A 22,895-nucleotide genomic window follows, 5' to 3' on the forward strand; every position below is an offset into this window, starting at 1 on the left:
TAAATAATTTTTTTATCAATTGAAATTTTGTGTTCTAGTAATATCTTTTAGTTCATTTTATGTGTAATCATCATAAATGCAATGTGTCCTCTTGTAATTAAAATAAAATGCATCAATCTACCATAACAGCTATGTCCACGAGCGTTTCTCTGAGAACCTAATTAAGTGCCGTGTTTTTATAACTCACTTCCGGAAGTATCTGTTGTATTGTTGCACTGAATTAAAAGCTGACCTCCTTTGTATTATCACCTTAATTATGTCTTTTGAATCAAATAAAGGCGGTGGAATAGAAGAAAAGTTAAAAGGCATGAAAGTCCTACAAACTTAAAATCTAGTGGCCCTGGCTGAATGTCAGATGAACTCACTTTATTTGATCAATCGAACACTTATAAATGTTAATGTGTATGTAACATAAACTACCTTAAATTAACAGACTCTTTCATAACTGTGATCCAAGATAACAAGGTAGCCAAGCAAAATGAATACTTTACAAAATAAAGAGCTTGCTTTCACAGATACGGACCATTGTGGGCAAGCGAGTTTCTGAGAATTCTTGAACTGGCACTTAGAGATATCCTCAAGGATGATAAGAAGTTTCATTATTAATTCCAATGAAATCATGATATTAATATTGTACTAATTCAGCAATACAAAAATTGAGTTTCCAATGTAGACTATTGTCTCACAAAATAAATGTTGCATGTTTTTTGAAAAAAAGGAATCTTGTTTGGTGGTGTAGCAACAGTTAGTCTAGTTCCTTGCTCTGTGCACTTCCGATTTGGTTGTTGCTGTTGTTGCTGTAGGGTTTAACGCCATTTTTCAGCACATGATAGGCTATACATGGCGGCCAGTATTAATGTTGGAGGAAGAACCCGGGAAATCCCTGGAACGAACCACCGACCCATGAGAAGCTACTGGCAAGCTTTCTCACATACCCATATGGGCCGAATCCAAGACTCGGGCCCACGCAGACAGAGGTGAGATGGCAGTGATCCATAACGGAGAGTGCTTTGGACCACTCGGCCACTCGGAGCTCCCGACTTCCGATTTGGCAGCTTAATATTAAACACCAGTACAGGAACCAGACTCATCAAGAAAACAAAAAACAGTGATGTAATACACATATTTGTTTCGCATGCACGTGATGGTTGTTGAAACCAGTTAGAACAATCATATGTTTGAAATTTTGAAAATAAATGTTATTTAAACAGAATAACGAACAACTTCATTTGAAAAAGTGCATTATTAAAATTATCGATGTGATTGTAAAATGAGGATTCAGTCAATAAACAGCACAGTTCCCTAACGCCGCTACCCCCCTATGGTTTTCGAGATGTTAAAGTCATTTTTTAAAAAATGTTTGGCGGTCCCTCTGTAACTTACGCCTCGCTTATAGTGCGGTCTATATTTGTGGACCACACTGTGCAAGAGTTATCTAGGGAGAGGTGTACTGGATTCAACTGTTTTGCTAGTAACTTCCAGTTTCATGAATATTAATGTTATTACTTTATGTCATTCCAGATTAATTTGAAAAATGCAGTCACAAATACTAACATGCTTTTTCACCCCAAGTTTCACCTTGGAGAGATGGAGGTTTCATGGAAATATAATTGTAATCAGTATTGTTCTGTTACCTCAAGACTGATTTTTCACATGTACCAGGACACTTCTAAATTTCATTACGAACTGAGTAAACAGTTTATTCTTATTGTATTTACCATATCCACAGGAACCACATAATTATGTATTGTTATTTACAGACTACTTAAATAAGCCTTTAGCTTTGGCCATGTTATTCCACCTAACACCTATTTGAGGGCACAATACGACAGAGATAAAATTAGTCAGACTACCACAAAAAATGGGAAATGAGAATGGTAAAAATGACTGACAGAGAAATAGATAAAAGTCACATAAAAGGAATAAAGTACTATTAAAAAAATACAATTCATTATATATATATATAAACACATATTCATCTAGAGAAGACCATCACTTCTGGTGGTTTTCAATCCACCCAAGATCATCAAGCCAGTAACTGAGATGGTTTAATCATAAAGAATGGGGGTACCAGAACCGTCTACCAAAAGCCAATATCAAAGTTTAAACATTTAACTGGCTTGATTTATTAACAGAAACTGAAGACCATTCCATCAATTATATGCCAAGAGAGATGACTAAAACATTTACTAGGAATGAATATGGGTGATGTGTTGACATTGCATTTTACTTTAATCTGAATGCAAAACTAAAAACAGATCATTTATGATCTATGAGTAGTTTATCTCTATTCTGAATTTTAATCTACATTTTTTAAGTAAATATTTGACTATTGTGAATATAGAGTGTTGCAGCTGGATTAGATAAGATACCAATGCATATAATGGCAGAATAACATGTACTAAAACTGAGCTGGCCTTGCACTTAACTGGAGCAGTTCTCATTTCATATATCTGACAAGAAACTGATGAAGCCAGCAATAAGCTTCACTTTAGATTGCTATAAACATTCTTGCATTTCTTGAAGCACAAAATGATTTGAAATATTCTGTGAAATATACATTGATTATTATCATGAAAATTATAGTGGTTTGAAATTTATACTAACAAAGCTTAATGATCCTGACACCTACACAAACAAACATACTGAACTGTAAATGCTCTTTCTATTTCCTTATGTTATTTTTGGTTATTTTTGGACTGAATTCAGACACATTGTAACTTGTGAAAAAATGATGTAAATATTGTGCTTTTCTGTGCACATTTTCAAAGGAATGATTACGGATTCGCAATAATGGATGCAGTGAATCACCTGGTGAATACATGTGTTGATACTGTGATTATTCGTTGCTATCCATGTATTACCTTGGTTTTCTGATTAAAATGATATATTAAATGTCATCTCTGTATATTTTAACTACTTCTTGTTTTTAACATGCATTTATTTACGATGACAACTATGCCACTGAAGCACTTTGTAGTGTCATGAGGATAAGCATGCATCAGTTTCAGCAGTTAATAGCTTGTCATGCTAATGAATGATACATTACAGATGGCACTCTGTGGACCCCATCCAATGACATTTATCATTCATTTAGTGTTAATTTCATGTACATCATACACCAAAGCAATAGTATGCTCTTTGCAGGATCACTTTGTAAGTGAAATTACATCAAAACTTACTGGGGAGAAGCAGAGAACTGTGTGTAGGTTGCATCTGGCTCTGCTGATAAAGTAGTCATAAAGGGACTCAGGTGTGGGAGCTCTTCTTGGATACTCTTTCTTCATGACCGAAACTAGTTCCTGGGTGATTTCATCCAATTCATCTCGAGCAAATAGATTTGATACCTAAAAAAAAAAAGGACATTGCTGAATGAGAAACTGTAAAAGCAAACTTCTCAAAATTCACTTCGTTTGGGTCTCTGAGGTCACTTGGCAACTGGGTAAGTCAGAGCTCATTGCCTGTTGAAAAGTATACATGTACGTATGCAGTTTAATGACACATCAGCTAAGTCTTGGTTATACAGTGCAGAGCAAGTTTGGTAAAAACAGAAAAAAGCACACACAAAAAAGTTCAAGTCTTTTAGTAAAAACTTCATGACAATATGACTGTCTATTCAGAAGAGCATCAATTACAAAGTGGCAGCTGAATTCTTTTCAACTTAGGATCATTTAGACATATGAGGCCCTCTAATGAATATGACAATATTACTTTTGTTTGGAAGGAGTAACAATAACAATATATTAATGCTGGGTGCTGTGGTTCCCATATTGGGTCACATATCTGCACCATTTTTAAAGTGTTTCAGTGAAAACCCCATTTTGATATGATCACACATCCAGGAGGAGTAACAATAAGATTTTTAAAATGGCCACTGTGGCTGCCATATTCAGTATCAGGTTGGCAAAATTTTCATTTAAAGTCAACTAGACATCTAATTTAAGTCTTCTGGTATGAACCCCAGGTCATGTTACTTTACATTTTGTTAAAGTAGTGATAATAAGATTTTCAAAATGGTAATCTTGATGGCCATACTAGAAGTCACAAAGGACCAGCTGGACATTGAAAGAAGTCTCCCATGTTGATATGACCATCAATTCAGGAAGATTTTCAAGATGACTACTATAGAAGGCCATAATGCATGTATGAATAGCACCATTTTCATTTAGGACCAACATAATGGGATTACTGTGTGTAGTGTAAAGTTTCAATGGCAGCAGCAATAACAAAGTCTATGCTGAAGGTCAGAGGGATGATGGACCAGCCCGTAAGCTGGTCTGTGACCAGTACAGCTAAACATATGAAATCAGGACCAGTTTTTTGGAAGAATATTTTTTTCCAAGTAATTTACTGTTCACAGTTCATTACTAAATATATGACATGTGCATGAAAGGGTGCAGGTGTTAATATTATCTACAACAGAAGTACTGAACAAAAGTTTTTAAATGAAACTTTCACTTTAACAGTTTCTATTTTAACGATATATTCTTCTAGTGATTTCACAACTGATATTATTTCTCTACTAGTGAGTAATACAGCTTCACACAAATGTTATTTGTTATATCAGTGTAAATGCTCTAATGAATAGTGAAATTTGTTTCTCCCAATTTTCTACAATTTAAACTGAACATGTAACTTGCATACATGTGACAGAACCAGTATGTCAAACCAGTATGTTTAAAAAATTTATCAGCAGATTGGCATCTAAGTCAATTTTTATTGGCATATATTTTACCTGTTTAGAAGGGATTAAAAACCAAAGGGGGACCCGAGTGGCCGAGTGGTCTAAAGCGCTATCCATTATGGATCACTGCCATCTCACCTCTGTCTGCATGGGTTCGAGTCTCGGATTCGGCCAATGCAGGTATGTGAGAAAGCTTGCCAGTAGCTTCTCATGTGTCGGTGGTTCTTTCTGGGGTTTTCCCGGGTTCTTCCTCCACCATTAATACTGGTGCCATGAATAAAAATCGTGTGCTTAAAAATGGCGTTAAACCCCACAACAACAGCAACAAAAACCAAAACACATGCATATTTTGCCAAATATATATTCTTTACATACTATAATAAAAAGGAAAGTTTGTACTTGAATCAGATTTTGGGTTCAGATGGAACATGTTATGATAAAAATTAATACATGTCAGTATATTAATAACTAATAAAAATGAAAGAGTTTTTAAAAACTAAAACTTTTAAATTTCCTTCATAATATCACTGTCTGGGGACCACTGATGACATTCATTGTGATTATGTTTCACACTTAACACTTTCAACAGTTATATGGTCCAGATTTTTCCTTGAATCACTTTGTATTTTGTGAAGAATGGAGAAGTCCTTTCAGTATCAATATTAGAAAGTTGCAATAAAAGGACAACCATGCTTAGCCTTCAAAAAAGTTCTAAATTCAGTTTTCCTATCGCTGGGTAAGTAAGGTTGCTGACTGCTCCCCATTACACCTTCAAGCTATGTTCACCCCAAAGAGGAAGTTCTTGACTTGCATTTAAGATGTATTCCTTAGTAATATTCTCGAGGCCTTCTTTCTCTTTATGGCTCAGATACAAAACTCAAGTTTCAGCACAAAAAAAAACAATGAATGAAAAGACTGATATAGACTTTAAATAAACAATGACAAATACATGATGTATTTATGCTTTTATTACTAATTTATCCCAATTTTTAACATTAATTATCTTGTTATATATTTGTATTTATATTAGCTTAATGTCACTCTAAGACACTGTTATGTGACTGATATCGCCTTTCTGTTAACAGGCATATGGCAGTAATTAATGTGTTATGTATAATTGATTTAACTTATCTTTGATTTAATTTAATTTTTGTTTGTTAGTTTTAATTTTTTTGATATATTTCATTAAATGCTATTGCAATGTAACTTTATTTACTGGATTTGACATTTTCCAGAAATTCAGTTCAGTTCTTTTTGACCTGAGTGTTTTTCGTAAACAACTAATAATATAAACTTTGTATCTAATGCTGATCTAGTTCCTGACCTTCATCCAGAATCAGCATGAGTTGAAAGAATCAGCTTTTTTTTTAAAAAAAATCTTTCTCAGAGTAAGATTCATAAAGTGAAATCAAGGCCATACTGGGAGTAAGTGATGTTAGGCATGTAAAAACTTATCTTGTTCTAGAAACTTAACCATGTGACCTTTACCTAGGCATCTGTTTTGCAATTTACTTAGACTTGATATTGCTGTTCTGAGAAAGAATAGTCATTCTGTGCCTTAAGACTGGAGAAGTCCAAGTGTTTTATGTTGTGACCAGTTTTTTTGGGGCTAATTATTTTGTTTTTTTCAAATTATTTTGTTTCCAAGAGATTATTTTTCCCTGGAAATACTTGTTCTCTAAATTAATTCTGGACAAGGACAGTTATCAAAATTTATACAGAATTCAAACACAGGAATATTATTTTCTATGATTCAACAAAGAACTGTTGGCACATCAGTATGATGCTGACCACAGCATACAGAACTGCCTTCCATTTTAAATTTCATCGAGATTCAAACTCAGTTTAATTAGGTCTTTTTTTTAACTAAGACTTCTATTTTTTAATTCTTGGATTATTCTTGAATTTGAGTTGTAAAATTGTAAGTTCTTTTTCTCATTTTTACCTTGTTTTTCAAGGGAAATAAATTATTTGTTAAATTTTACAAAGCTTAATGTCTTCACTCTTTTCTTGTTGCATTTTGTAAGAGCCTAAATGTAAACTATGCCCAAAGTTTGGCCATGATGCCATGGAAAAAGTCAATAATTGACTTCTAGCAGACTTCTGAATTTCAAATCACACATCAAAATTCAGAAGCTTGGACATAAAATAAGAACAAATTGTAACCATTTTTGTGTACATTTTTCATTATCTTTTGTTTCAAGAGTTTGAACAGCTGATTTATCATGATTTTAAGTAAAAATATGTACTACTGCCACAAAAAATAACTAATGAAGAAAGATCATTGGAAAAGATTCACATTTTTAATGCTCTCTATAATCAGGTCAGCATACAATTATAAATATTTGATTGGTCATGTGTTGTAAATCACCCAAAAGCAAACAGATTTATTTCAATTACATGACATACTGGCATGAAAAGAAACTTTCTTATATTCGTTTGCTGATTAATTTGATATTTTTCAAGAACTGAGGCTTATTTTCAAGTACTTTTCAAAGCAAAAATGATTTTCAAGTACTTTTCAAAGATAAATTGAGATTCAAGTACTTTTCAAGGTACTGTGCGAACTCTGAAATAATTTATGATATACAAAACATGCATACCTTTAAAACAAATAATACAAACCCAGGACCTTGACTACTTATCTGCATAAACTTAAACTCTAATATCCAAGCATTGATAACTAGCTGTAATATTTCTTGACCTTTGTTTTCCTAGCATTATGAGAAAATGCCCATTTTTGCATTTTGACATCAACTGAACAAAAAATGTAAGAGACATATTCATCTTAAAATAATCTTGAATGATGCAGTAACAATTACACAAAATAAGAAAACCAAAACATTTACTGTAGCATGTCTTTTGAAGTTACTGTTAAGAGCCAGTCTCTCCATTTTTATCTATCCTCACCAAAGGTTGGCTCAGAATACATCATTGACCACCTTTGATACCTTTCTAACTTATAACACATCTCACCCCACCCCACCCCCAAAAAACAGCCTGGATTTGGCCTTAAACTCTCCAAATTACAACCACAAGGTAATAAACAGCCTGCTGTGTACACGTCAGCTGTTCTGTAGCAACTCTACAGCAATCCTAATACTCTGCCAGGTATCATCACACTTGTTATTGTACTGGTAGGAACATTTCTGGTCCCCAGTAGACTGGTTTTGGCTGTTTTCAGAATACATAAAAATACAGTGTTTAGGCAAATTTTATTTTTTAAAAATTGTTTTCATTTTGTTTAATTTCTAAAAGCATAGATTTCAACTATAAAACGGCATGTGTATTAGACAGCCTTTGAAACTGTATTTTGGGCTTCATGCTGGTAAAATCACATGTATGAACTTGACAAGCTTATTTTTGATGACAAACAAGCCATTATTACACTCTCTAAAAGTATGGTATTTAAATTGCACAAAAAGCATTTACAACAAGGAATCCATTTTATGTATCAATGAAAGAGGTCCAAGAATCATAAACCACAAGACATTATAAAAAGAAAACAGCCAAAAATACCACTCCTTAAAGAACAAACAAGGTTATAGTTTGATTTTATTCGAAACAGATGATTCTTATTTATCAAAAGCTACCACTCTCACACTGAAATTTGAGAGCTACCTCTCCTGAGCTGAGCACATTGTTCAGATACTCCAGGAAAGCTTCATCTTTAATTTCATTGTCTGTGAATATGAAAGTAATGCCCTTGCCCTCTCCACCAGCCACTCGATACAGGTACTTCATGTCATCCATCAAGTTTGCAACATTGTAGGTCCTGGACGAAGAAAGATGATTTCATATGATATTATTATTCTTCTAAATGAATATCCTTATCATGCGAAAACAGTTTGTTCAGGCTCCCTCATTTATAAATCCTTATTTTTAAAATACTTAGCGGAGTTATCCTGAACAATTTCTTTTTGGAAAATATAAAACAAATTCAAAGGTAGCCATCCCTGAAATAAACCTACAATAAAGTAATAAGAAGTAGGATAGATTTTTTTAATTTCATTAGGTAAATATCACCTAAAGAGTCACTTGATTCTGAATTGAATCAGTTTAGTACAAAAAGTGTACAACATAACTGAATATGATTCCATAGAGACACCTCTCAGACTGAAAGCCAATCCCACTGTCAAACATGGCATGTAATAATGACAACAAGGTTAAATGACACTACTAGAGGTAAGAATTCGTTTACTAATTTAACTCCCTTTATTATTTTCTGCCAACAATTTAAATATTAGGTTACTCTGCAGTGCTGGATATGTACCATAAACCCCAAAAGAAGTAAGTTTAAATTCGAACATTTTTTCCTTTGGAGATAAAATGCTGAAGATCAAATTCACACTTGCTAAATATATCGGTTTTCCCGAGCCCTGTTTAAAAATCTAACATCGAAATTCCAATGTAATCTGACAATGGACTGTATATTCAATGTAGTCTTTGTTATGGACACCATGAGAATGTGATTTTGCATTAAAAATTGCCAAACAGTCATTACATTTATATTTACTAAACAAGGTCTGACAGTAATGTTTACTGTAAAGGCAAGTTGGGACTGTTAATCACTATGTATGATAATCTTTCACACCATGTTCCTAGTGTTAATTACTAAATAATAAACCAAGACTTATTATGATACATTTTCAATAATTTTACAAATCAAAGGGAAACTGGGGAAGATAAGCTTCATTATTTTTCTCTAACATCATTTACCCAAATCACATGCTGCAGACCACATGATCCATACATCAACTGCATCTCAATTCATTTAAGAGTTCCACAACCAACCTAAGAAATTCTGGTAAAAACAAAATAAATTGAACTCACAATAAGTTCATTGATTCAAATACAAATATTTTCTGTCATCAAGCTGATGCTGAAAATTCTTGTTTCTTCCCCAGAATTTAATCAATGTTAGCAAACATAAAGGGCTTTTCCCAATCAGGAACAAACTTTATTTCTTATCCCCAAGTATTCCCAATTTCTGGGTAGTGAGAGACCCCTGTGTAACCTTAAATTTGAACTGAATTTGATGAAAAATTGCATGTTGCAATTTTATTGAATTGTAAAATGTCAGGCCCTTTTCCTGCTGTATTGCTGGAACAGCCTTTGAATACCTTTACTGAAATGAAATTTCAAAGCATGCAACACTAAATCACAGGTACATGCCTCTCATTTTACTTTCAAATTAAGTATACCTTGTAAGAGTAATCTGGAAAATCTTGTATCCTGCAATGAAAGAGGCAAGCCTTGTCATTGATTGCTTCCCAGATCCACCAACACCCACAAGAAGAGCATTTCCTCTAGGAGTCCTGATAATCCTTGAAATCTAAAATAAAAATAATTTTTATAAAAACCTCCCTACAGTTATTCAAAATAAAAGGCATTTTAAATAGAGTTATTACAAGTAAATATTATATTTGAAATGTTCAATTTTGTCAAAATCATGGAGATAGTATTGTTTTCTTATGGTCCCTACCCTTTCCATGGTACATTAGAATTTTGCAACAATAATAAAAAAACAATATTTTTGGTTGATGACTTTATGACCAGATTAAAAAAAGGTAACGTTATATCTGTACAGCATTGCATGACTGAGAGAAGGTTACCATTGTTCAACAATAATAGCTAAATGATGGATAAATACATTAGGTCTGCAATACCTCTTTCAAAGATTGAATTTTGTAAAATGGATGTGGCTAGCTCATTTCAAATCTTCCTCAGGAAAATTCTGGTTATCATTATGTATCTATTTATGCACGTGTACATTCACATGGATGTGTTAGCATGGAATGTTTTGATATGGTCACAGACATAAGATTTTTGGCAGCAGGAGGTGGGTGAGGGTGTTTAGAATGACCATATTAATGTTTCCAGCAACAATTCAGTCATATATAATTAAAATAATTACAATCCAAAACAGAAATAAAATCTTACTAAACTAAATCTATAAACAACAATGTTATATCATGATTTTATGCAAAAGCTAGAATTTGAGATCACTGCATTCAGAAGAGTTTTAAGTTTTTGCCCCAGAAAAATGACAAAAAGAGTGTAATCAAGTAAAACATAACTTATTTCTGTTTTTATTATTCTCCACAGTCATTGTAAACATTATCATGCAGAAAACACATTCCTATTCAAGTGATTTTGGCCCCTTCTCTAATGAAGATTTTTTTGATAATTTAAAATTTGAACTTTTAATTGGCACTATATCATCAGTATTAAGTACCTACTGTGGCAAGCATGAAAAAACAAGACAAAAAAGAACATTCTTTGCTACAACTTATAAATTGAGGTACTACAACAGACTGTGAAAAAAAAAAGAGAACAATGTTGTTTTTATATTTATCTCTTTTAAATCATTGTTCTTAAAATATGCTCAACAAGCTGTTATATAGTTCATCTCAAGAAGCCCGATTCTACTTGGTGATGGTCTGAAGCTATGAGAAACCTTGGAATTACAGCCAGCAGTGCTAACATAGGCTAAAGGATCATTAATTACCATAAGCACTTTACGTGAGGCTTTATGAGATAAGTATACAGTTCACTTATCTAATTCCTATTCTCGTTTGAATGTAGAATACACAATTAAACTGTTGAGGATTGCATCAATTACAATATACAATATAGAAACGTTACTATGGACAGTTTATCACTGAATAAAAACATTTATTCCTACTTCCAGCTGCATGGGTCAAAAAGGGCCTTCTTGGCTGGCGAGGATGTATATAGGTCTAGCATGGATGACTCAAATCATCTTAGTAAAGCGTAAATTGTAGGTCAGTCACCTTTCTGGTTTTAAGGGTGTAGTAATGCATCCGATTATGACTGGAACATAAACAGCACCCAATAAAGGAACTTTTGACAGAAAATTTCAACAAAGTCACTGAAGCATGAAATATAGGACTCTAAGACCTTCTTGCAAAATAACAATAAAGAACTTGTCATTATGCATTCAGAGATTTATATAAACATCAAAGTTAATGACTAAAGCATGAACATTAAAAATACCAATCCTAACCAATTTTGAATGAAATATGGATCACAATGATTGTAACGAAGTTCCCTCTTGGTAAAGAGGGTTGGTTAACCCTTTACCTCATGCAAACGCCTTTGGATGCCTCTAATTCATTAGCATGGAAGCACCTTTAGATGCCTCTACTCCATTCACCTGGAAGCACCTTTTGATGCCTGCTGTAAACATCGGCCATTTTTAGCGGATTTTCATAGCACCACCTTCGGGGAAAACCCCCAATTAGAAACCTCATTCATTGCTGTGAATGACCATTACGTCAGATCATGTGGTCAGTATTTATGCTCTGGTCAAAATCTGCTATTTAAAGTAACTGGGCTGTATTCTCCACTCTCCAAAATGGAGGTCACGGATTTTGTTCAGTACTTTTCATTGTTAGAATCACAACTATGAAAGCTTCAATAACTTAGGTAAAGGCTCTAATATTGATGTAGGTAGCAATTAGTTTTTATAAATTATCAAATTCAGATGACTCAGTGATGTAGACACAGACAAAGAACTTGTAAATTTCGAGTATGAGAAATGGCAGCTACAGTTGGTCACGCATCTTCACTGACTTGATGGTGAACAAGTTCTCTCAAGATTTTAAAGCACATAAAAAATTCTTGGGTGAAAAATAATAACACAGCTTTAAAAATTGGACTTTACTCTTAAATTTGTCCATACATAATAGATGTGTACCAAAAATATAAAATGGTTAAAATTGCTGTTAAACGTATCATACACACTACACTGCTTAACAGTTAACAGACAGGCCTATGTGTATGGAGTCAAACAGGTAACAGGTGTTCTATTTATAGCGCACTGCACTGGGTAACTTTGCTACATGGGTATCGGAGGGCTAAAAAGCCATACACTCTATCAGGCAAAGGGTTAATTAAATTTGGTCATCATTACCAAGAGGATGACCTCCCTCGATTTTATTGCCAGATGGTAATGGATGGACAGAACATCAACAGAGAACCGAGTATAACAACTGAGAAGAAATAATACAATACGAGTCCCCTTAGACAAGAGAACAACAATTTAATCAATGATATAGACTAATAGTGTCAACTTCAATTCAAACAAATTTACGTTTACAGAATTTCAAAAGCAGTGTTCTATTATTGCAGGGCTCAAATTGAACACAAATTTTTTTGTAGCCAGAATGACTAGTATACTGAGAAATTTACTAGTCCTGCCAAATCTTTACTAGTCCTGTCCACAAAACAATGTCACACACCTGTAGTGAGATTAACACCAATTTTATTTCATAAATAGCATTATCATGTGAAATGCATTAGTGTCAGAAATATAAATCCTGCTTCAAATCATCAAACAGTCAATTCACATTTCTTGTTTCTCAAGATATCTGGATCCAGTTCCAGAAGGGGATCCAGGTGTCCTTTCTCGCTCTCCATCTGCACTCTGGGTCAATATGGGGTTTGTTCTGGCTTCCTTACCTGTCTCCCTGAAACATTCCACAAATGTATTGCTGGTGATGGATCACATATTGGAATATCAGTTGTATGGAACATTATAAAGAGTAGGTCAGACAGAACCCAAAGTCACAAACAAGATCTCCAGTCACTCTTGACCATTTTCATCTCTGAGAAACCCCTCTCAGCACCAGCAGAGTGGACTGGGATTGTCAGGATAAGGTCAATCAATGCCAGAATATTCTTGCAGTCGGCAGCACATGATTTTACAACTGTGGGCCAAGTCAAAGCTTAGTTGTCTTTGTAACTGCAAGATAACAGAATACAATAAGAAAATATTAATCTGAATAAATTTACATAAAGAAAAATGTAATGTCAGTACTTAATAATGTTTATAATTAATTGTTTTTAAAAGCTTTCTTTATTTCTTTTTAACATTAATAATAATAATAATAATAATAATAACCTTATTTAAAGAGGGTAACACAGTTAGCTAAACAGTAATGTACCTTGAGGCCCTCATACAAAGGAATTTATTTATTTTAACTGCATCTCTGAGGCCACGGGATATATTGGGTTTGGAAGAAGGAAATAGAGTGGAAATTTCTAATCTCAACTGGAATACTATTTCAGAGCAAATTTCCAGAGTTCCAGAGCAAATTTCCAGAGTTTGGAAACTTTTTTAAATAATTCCTTATTTGGTTTGGGAATCTGATACTGTTTGGTAGGCATGGATTACAGGTGGGGAGTATTACCAGGTAGCCTATACTGGAATAGTGATTGTAAATATTCAGGAGCACTATTATGAGATATCCTGTACATTAATTTGGCTTTTCTCAACCAGATTCGGTCTTTAAAAGGTAATATTTTTAACTTACCAGCTAAATTCTCCTTGCTTTCTTTCTGGATTGATATTAGCCGTAATGAAGATGTACCAGCTTTGCTATGTTTTCATCATTTGAATTACCCCTTACTGTATTAAAGAAGTCTAAATAGAGTTGTATTTAACTGTTATAAAATAGTTTTCTGTGACTTTCAGGGAGAAAATGTCTTATCCTACTGAGAAGCCATAAACTTGAATTGACTTTTTTTACTAATATGTTAATGGATATGTTCAGTCCATGATAGGTTATTATCTACCAAAACACCACATAGTCTATCATGACAGACCATTTGCAAATTTGTATCCTTCTATGTCAGACATAGTTCATCACTATCAAGATTTGTCTTTGTTTGCCATGCTGAGATAAGTAATATTTTAGTTTTACCAGCATTTACCACCATGCCATTGAATGTGCACCAGTTTTCCAGTTTGTTTAGGGCCTCCTGTACAGAAATTTCGAGTTCTGTGATGCTTTTTGTTTTGGATGTCTGAATGTCTGACAATGTTGTGTCATCTGCATGTGACGAGTAGATGATATTGAGTTTCTTAGTAAAAGTGGCAGGGTCATTAATAAATAAAATAAATAGTAATGGACCTAGAATTGAGCCTTGTGGTACTCCATGTCCAATTGTTCCAGGTTCAGACAGAACATTATTTATGTAAACATGTGTTCTCTCACTTAAGTATGAAGTAAACCATCTAATTGTTCTTTCATCACATTGGTAGATTTTCAGTTTCTTCAAAAGGATTTCATGATCCACCATGTCAAAAGCTTTCCTGAAACCTATAAATACAGATCCTATCATTCTACCTTGGTAAAGTGCTTGAAGTCATTTATCAGTTAGGGGGATCAAGGCAGTCTAACATGAATGTTCCTGTCTAAAGCCTGATTGATTAGGGTTAACATTAAGTGTTAGGTTATATATGATATGAATGAGTCAAGGACATGTTTTTCAATCAATTTTGACAAGTGTGGTAGTATTGAGATTGGTCAGTAGTTATCAGCATCATCCTTAGAACCAGATTTGTGAATAGGAGTTACTTTTGCAGTTTTCCATATTTTGGGGACAGATGAGGTTGCAATACATAAATTGATTAAGAATGTTATGCTATCTACAATAGCAGAGGCAGAAGATGTAGTGAGTTGTGGACCAATCTGATCAAGACCTGTAGCTTTCTTGGTATCAAGTTCACTGAGACATTTTTAACAAAGGCATTTGATACTAGTGGGATAGAGAAACATACCTCCTTAGAGATTTTGCTGCTGCAGAACTTTTTCAGTTCAATAAAGTTGTTTTCTATCACTGGTTCTTTTAACTTTGTGTTAATATTGGTGAGAAAAAAAAACTGAAAACATTTACAATGTCAGTGTCATCAGTGAATATAGTGTAATTTACCAGAAGGGAGTGAATTTTATTTGTCTGATCTTTGCGTGTTCCTCCACCGAGCTCAATGAAGACTTTCAAAATGGAATTTGTATTGCTCTTTTTGTTTTCAAGCAATGATTGATAATAAGATTTTTAGATTTTTAATCATACTTGTTATTTTATTTCTCCATACTTTATATTGTGCATAGTTTTCTATGAATAAGACAGTCCACACCCTCAGAGCCTCATCTATGTCATCCAAATTTTGGATCATATTCATGGAACTTTATAAAGGTCACTGAGAAATTGTTCTTCATTCAAATTTCTGAACAAACTGTAAGTGATTGTTTTGTGTGTAATTTTCTTATTTTTCTTGTATTTAACTCTTCTTGTCAAAAAAGTAGGATAGTGTTCACTAAGACCAACATTTGGTATATTAACACAAGCCACATTGTCTGGTACGTTGGCATAAATGTGATCAATAAGAGTGTTTGAGTTTTCTGTTACCCTTGTGGGCTCATTTACCAGCTGGTCTAGGCCTAATGATTCAATAAATTCCATCCAGTTGTTCCTTATTTGAGTACTGAGATGGTTCTTATTTATAATGCAGAGTATATATGTTTCTTTCTCCTATGTAAGAACATATTCCATTTGTTTCAAAAAGTTATAATTCCAAATTGCTTTGGAGGAAGGTGGCCTGTAAAAAAAACTTAACAGAGAATGATTATGCATTATTTTGAAAAATTTCCACCCAGATACTCTCAATTTCATGCAACACCAAGTCAAGTCACCTTTCTGCATTTACATCTTCCCTAATGTATACAACATGACCCCCCCAGGCCTGCTATCTATCTTTCCTTGCAGAATGCTTTATTGTAGTTGACAGTGAAAAAGATTATCATTGTGGTTAGTATTTAATTTGGTTTCAGTGAGTCCTAAAACATGTATATTCTTTTCCTTGGAAGACAACATTAACTTAATCTGGTCTATTTTTCCAACTATACCTTGTACATTTAAGTGACCTATGTTAAAACCTTTTGTATTTAGTTTCATGTCAATTATATGTATGTCATCATGCAATACCCCATTGCATGATGACATACATATAATTTATATGAAACTCAATGAGATTGTCTCCATACTATTTTTATCATCTGATATCCTATTTCTATATTTAAATATTCATATATATTAGCGTCTTCAACGTCACATACAGACCCTGAAAATCCGTTAACTTTTGCATTTACAAGTGTCCATTGAATAGTTAGAGACAAGTCTCACTAGGTACATTTAGATTTGTTGTAAATGAAGCATTGACATTCTCATCTTTGACAACTTCCTAATATATATAATACATTGATTGAGAGAGTCTTTGTTTGTGTCCATACTTTTGGCATCTTAAGCACTCAATCTGTTTGCCATGATGGCATACCTGTGTCATGTGCCCAGTCTCTCCACAGTAGAGACAGTACTCTTCATTATAGCGCCTGAAAATAGGGGCATATATTTTAATATTTATAGGTAGCTGAGAGGTTCTTTTTCCACTTATATGAATTTTGTCTCTATGGTAGAGACTTAGGTTCACATCCTGGTTCTCAACAAAGAAAGATGTGTATTGTGGAATGTACTGTAGGTTGAAGTCTTCACATAGGTCGATTATCAGATCATTGATTTCTTTCACCTTGGTGTCCACATGAGGAGGTAGTCCTGATATAATTATTTTACACGTATTTGGGCTGCAGTACCTAGCAACATACAGTAAACTTTCAAAATCTGTTCTGATTTGATTTAGTGAACTTCCCTCACTGGCATCATTTCCACCTACTGAAATAATAATTTTGTTGTATTTGGCTCAGGTCAGTATTCATTATTCTGCCCATGATGTTGTCGATTTTTGCACCTATTAGAGTCTGTACATCTGTTTTAAAAAGTCTCCTTGGTATTATACTTTTCGATATTGAGGAGCAAATTATTAGAGTCCTATCTTTTCTGGCTTGTGATTTCATGTGTTGGACTCTGGATTGTATTTCAGACACAATTCTCTGAGGAAGGGGTGCTGAAATTAGTGTTTCAGTTGTGTGAAGTAATCAAGCTGAAGTTGATGCATTTGTCTGAGCACTGGGAAACACAGTTGTTGGTGCAGGCAGCAGATATGTCTGAGCTGAGGGCCATGGGTGTACACTTATTGCTGTTGCAGGAGTGACACATGACTTGGGGGGGGGGGGGTACTGTTGTTTGCAGTGCAGGATTACTTTGGGTATCAGTTTTTATTTGCATGGTCATTTTACATTTCTCTTGCTGGTACTGGGATTGTCTGTGTCTGAGGATCTGACATTGTTGATATTTGGGAGTCTGTCTGAATTGCTATTTCACATGAGGTTACTTGGAGCTCATTAATCCTTCCTGTGCTGACTTAATAGCATGTAACTAGTTTTAATTCTTCAATTTGGACCTCCGAATTCCTAATTATTTTTTGATGTACACACATGGAGAAATCATTAAGGTTTAAGCAATCACTGCTGTGGTCATGATTTATACAGCGTGTAATTACCTGACACTCTGGAAGGGTGTTAATTTTATTGCCCAAGTCATTTAGGTCAAAGACTTTAGCTGTTTCATGTTTGGTACTACATCAAGTTACTGGCATATAGCTGCCTTTAGCATGGGTATTCTCATCCTGTCTACATTTACAGATATGATATAACCATGTGAAACTGTTCAGCCCCTGTATTTGTAAGACACATGTTGTCTTATACAAAAATGTAATGTAGCTGTCAGTGTTTTCCTCTTGTGCTCTGTTGACAGTACCATTTTGAACACATGAACTGCATGAAGTCATGCAAGGTTCTGAATCCAATATCTGTTTTACAAACTCAAACTTTTGTGGATCTATATGGCTGACAGCACACTGCCTTTGTGGGCAAATGACATCATATTTATAGCTCACTGGCAAAACAACCCCATTCCCATCAAAAACAGATGCAATCGACTGAAGAACTCATGATGCAGTGTACAGCCAGCCTGTGAAACGAGAGCCAGTAAATGTTCTTATCTTTTTCAAATTTAATGTAATATAATAAATAAAGAAATGAACTTACCTCCAATCCTTCCAATAATCCCTTCTATAATCCCAAAACTTGGTAACCTTGCAGATACCAAATCTCCGACATTGTATTAATCTTCGAGTGCCTTTCTCGGGTGAACAATATTTAGGAGGTTATGAACATTTCTGGTAATAGAATTATCATATACATAACGCAAACAAGTTATGGCGGTTGATGAATCCTGTCCTTTAAATGCAAGTTTTTACAGACCAGTTTGCTTTCAACGGACCACTTTCAAATTGATTATTATGGCATGTACAAGATTGATTGATGAATCGGCTGCTGTGATTGGATAATTCCAGGCTCTGCAACCAATGGAAGAATGCGAAAGAAATATTTCCCAGAACTTTTCACAACTTAATTAAGATAAGCACCTGCTATGAGCATTATGTAGGGTCCTTCAATTATCTAAATTTTGTTCTATAAGATTAAATTATCTCCCAGATTCCGATCGTCCTCAGAGCTGAATTGCCATATATATCAGGCCAAACAAATTAAAGTTCCTGGTCGGCCAACTGTCACTGTTTAAGCTGCTGACCCTTTTTCTCCCCGAGTTAAAAATGAAAAAATTAAAAATAAAAATTCCCGACAGAACTTGAAGTGCTTAGTATATATATATATATATTAAAACCAATGCAGTATGAAATACACATGGAGTGGGGTGGGTCTCATAAACATATATAAAAAGGAGGCTTTAACATACCACAGACATTAGAAGTATTTTTCAGTCAAGCAAGGTTAAGAAGCAAAATTCACTTACAAATGCATTTGAAGAAAAGAAATAAACTGAACAAGATTCTACTGAAGTTCAGAGATACCTCCCCCACAGATAAACTTGCCATGTATTTGCAGTTGGCAAACTATTTGTGTCCAAAGAAAATAAAGAGGGAAGAGTTTGTCTTCAGGTGCAAGAATGTAGGTGTATAAATAAAAATCTTTATCAACTACAAGTACACTAACACAAGCTTGTGTTTTTTACTTGATCATTCACCACTCACAATTTAGCTACAATTTAACTTTTGACATACATTTTTACTTGATCACTGAAAGGATAGATGTGGTTATGCAAAGCTTACATGAGGATTACAAATGTTGCCGTTTTACTTGGAAAATGTATTTTACAGTACCTAATGTTTGTCTACATTTCATGAATACTTGAATTGTATATGAACTAATTGCAAATAAAAAAGATTTACACCGGTTTAAACTCAAAGTGAAAACATTGTTCAAATTTATGTCATCAATAACTTTGGAGGTCATTTTTAATGTTATTTAAAGATCAAACGCCAAGTTTCTTTGTAAAGGTTAATATTTTTTAAATCACCAAATGGATTATATATGTTTCAGAGATGGAATCAGTGTTGTACAAGCAGAGTACAGCCCTTTTTTGTTATCAGAAAACAGAATCAAGTGTTTGGTATATTCTTCCCAAAACATTCTGAAAGGTATTAAACTTCCATGTAACTGTGCTATTATCAGCTGTCATATTAAAAATGATAATTTAAAACAGTGCCATGCCAATCATCCATGCAATTTTTTTCAGACTCGGTTGTATATTTATAATTATTATTCTCATAACTAATGTTGCAAACAGTGTCATACAATTTTTCAGACAACATTTTTACACTAATAATGTAATGGTTTATTATCCTTCTGAACTGGTACTTTAAATTATTATTATTGTAGCTATCACACAAACACAAATTTTAAGAAAGACATCACGTGACCCTTCAAGCACTGAAAACTTTACTTTAGAATCAGTTGCTAGAAAAAATATTTTTACACTTGTCCTGTGTGGTTACAGGGCATCAGAACTGGGACCACTGTGTTAAACAAAGATGATTGTATGAAATGATTAAAAGTGTATGAATGCTAAGAATTTTTCTGAGGGATTCCAACATATATATATATATATATATATATATATATATATATATATATATATATATATATATATATATATATGTTTCGGTTCTTTATCTCATGTTTTTATCTCCATGTAAATAAGATGTGAAACCAAAATCTGTGATCCTGTTTGGAACCATGATGCCTGAACTGAGATGGTACACTGTAAAACCCATATCAATCAACCAACATTAAGTCATTTTTTTAATTCAAAGCCTAAACTTGTTAGTTGTTTTGGTAATGACAAACATTATTCATTTTAATAAACTGTAAAAATATGTTCTGAATAAATACAGATGCACCTTCTCAGTAAGGAAGTCAATTTTTTGCTCAAGTTACATGTACATACTTGACAACTTTTCAAAAACCAAGAAAAGGAGGTTGAATAAAAAAACATAGGGAGCTTGGGACCTTAAATCGGGATGTTTCTTGCAGCAATTTTAAACCTCATTTTCAGTAAATACAGACCGATCTTTCATGTCCAATATGCATGAAATTCTCAAAGGACACGACGTTTCTCTCTGTGACACATCTTTTTTCCCCCCAGGATGTTCACGCTTTTAATATTCTGCTCAACTGTGGCCTAACTGCACAATAGGTAAAGGTTAGTCTTAAGCAAACAAACAAGAAGCCAATGTGACTAACAGATAATCCTTATCTTTTTAATTATCTTGTGAAAAGGACTGGCCCTCCAACATAATTCAAAGAAATCTTGTTCTACAGCGTGTGTTACGTAAACACCAGCAATTAATTGGCAATTAAACAATGCCCTATTTTATTGTAAATAAGCAGTCTCAAGCTATATATAGTACATGTGGCAACTATTTTTTCAAAGTTTTATATCCCACTTTATTTCCTTATTTTCAACTCAGAAGGTATTTAACGTTGTTTACTAAATAACATATTTATTTTGAATTAGTTTTTTGAGGGCTCTTACACTGCATTTTACGTTTCTTTATATAATGAAAGTAATTAACGTTTGTTTATACTGTACAGTAACACCAGATGTTCACTCGTGTTAGTTTCTTTGGTAGGAATGGAGATGTTACAGCATTCACAGCGATCATTTATGGGACTTAAACTAATTACTGACAATTTCATTAATGCGGTTTACTTTCTGATTTTGGTATTGTTGTAGGGTTTTAAAAATTCATAAAATGATGTGAATAATGCTTAAACATAACAATTACTGAAGAAAAAAATTGTTTTAAGTGTGATTATTTCAGCACAACAATATTCACAAGGTAATATAATAGATCATTGATTCTGTGGACTGCGTAAGATATATTTATGTAGAATTTATAAAGAAAAGGAGAAATGAAAACTGAGAGACATAATGTAATGTAATTCACTGTTTGTTATTGTTATTGTTTGTGAGTGTTTAGTATTTGTGTTCCATATTTAGTACAATGATGTCAAATGTCCATGTACATGTTGTTCTGTTGTACATATGTTGAATAGTATGTGAATTAACATACAACTGCCAATTATATTAACAAGTTCTCTGTTCCACTATTATCTCCTCCAATGACTCTCCAGGAGTCAACTTCAACATTTCTGGGTGCAATAAGTTACTCCATACTCTGTAAACGGTACCAGAGAAAATAATTATTGTACATCAGTATACTACACGGCGCTGGCAAGTTTTTAGTAATTACATTGGGACAGTCTTATAATAATTCCATGCCTTAAGATTTTTTGAATTGTTTGTGTGATAGATTTGTTTACTTTTAATTATTTACATAATTCACATGTATGTTTTGTTGGTATTCTTTTTTTTTAGAGATTTATTCAGTTATCATTACCTCTGATTAAATTACAAGAAGCCACAGAAGCATAACTTTGTTATTTTTCCCATATACCCATTGAGGTATTACATAATACTCATGAGTTCTCAGGAAAAATCAGAAGATATTAAACTGCGATTTAGGCATGGAAAAAAAACCCAAAATCTGAGTTTTTTTCTGCTGGCATGACAGGTATGAAGTTAGACCAGTTTTCAGTAAGGTGTAATAAAATATCATTTGCTGCTATTGTCAAGCTGGAAGACAAGCATCTAAAATTCCAGAAGCGTGATTCAAGATTGAAACAGCAATGGTAAACATTGTGTTCAACTACATCTAACATGTTTGTAAAGTTTAACTATAAACTGCAGTTCCAAGCCCATCTGAGCTCAGTGGTTTCTGATTATCTCTCAACTTGACACAATCCTTAAAAGAATATTTAAATTTTATGTGACAACAAACATCTTTCCCACCATGTGATAATTTCAACTTAACACATGTCCACTAATGTAGTTGTTGCCCTTCCTGCTTTTCTCCAAAGAATCTGAACATACCCTTTCATTATTCTGTACTATTAAAACTCTTTAAGAGGTTTATTGTCTCTTTTGACCTGAAAATGTATCGCTTGATAGATGCCATTTTTAAAAAGATAAGCAAAAGCTTGATCATACAGTTGTTTTGCATCAAAAACAATGTGCAGTTTAA

The 22,895-nt window shown here is 33.6% G+C and overlaps 1 protein-coding gene across 1 annotated transcript in view; it reads right to left on the reverse strand.

The window, feature by feature from the left end:
• Positions 1-22,895, reverse strand: part of LOC149776300 (dynein axonemal heavy chain 8-like) — a 565,538-nt gene that overhangs the window by 155,820 nt on the left and 386,823 nt on the right. Inside the window, exons 59-61 of the mRNA XM_089942774.1 lie at positions 9,889-10,019; positions 8,306-8,459; positions 3,183-3,347 (exon numbers count right to left, since the gene is read on the reverse strand). Coding sequence (XP_089798900.1) covers positions 3,183-3,347; positions 8,306-8,459; positions 9,889-10,019 — 450 coding nt within the window. The remainder of the gene's footprint in view (positions 1-3,182; positions 3,348-8,305; positions 8,460-9,888; positions 10,020-22,895) is intronic.

This window comes from Sinohyriopsis cumingii, chromosome 18 (genome assembly GCF_028554795.1).
Source record: "Sinohyriopsis cumingii isolate HCF-2022 chromosome 18, ASM2855479v2, whole genome shotgun sequence".
NCBI classification, from domain to species: Eukaryota; Metazoa; Mollusca; class Bivalvia; order Unionida; family Unionidae; genus Sinohyriopsis; species Sinohyriopsis cumingii.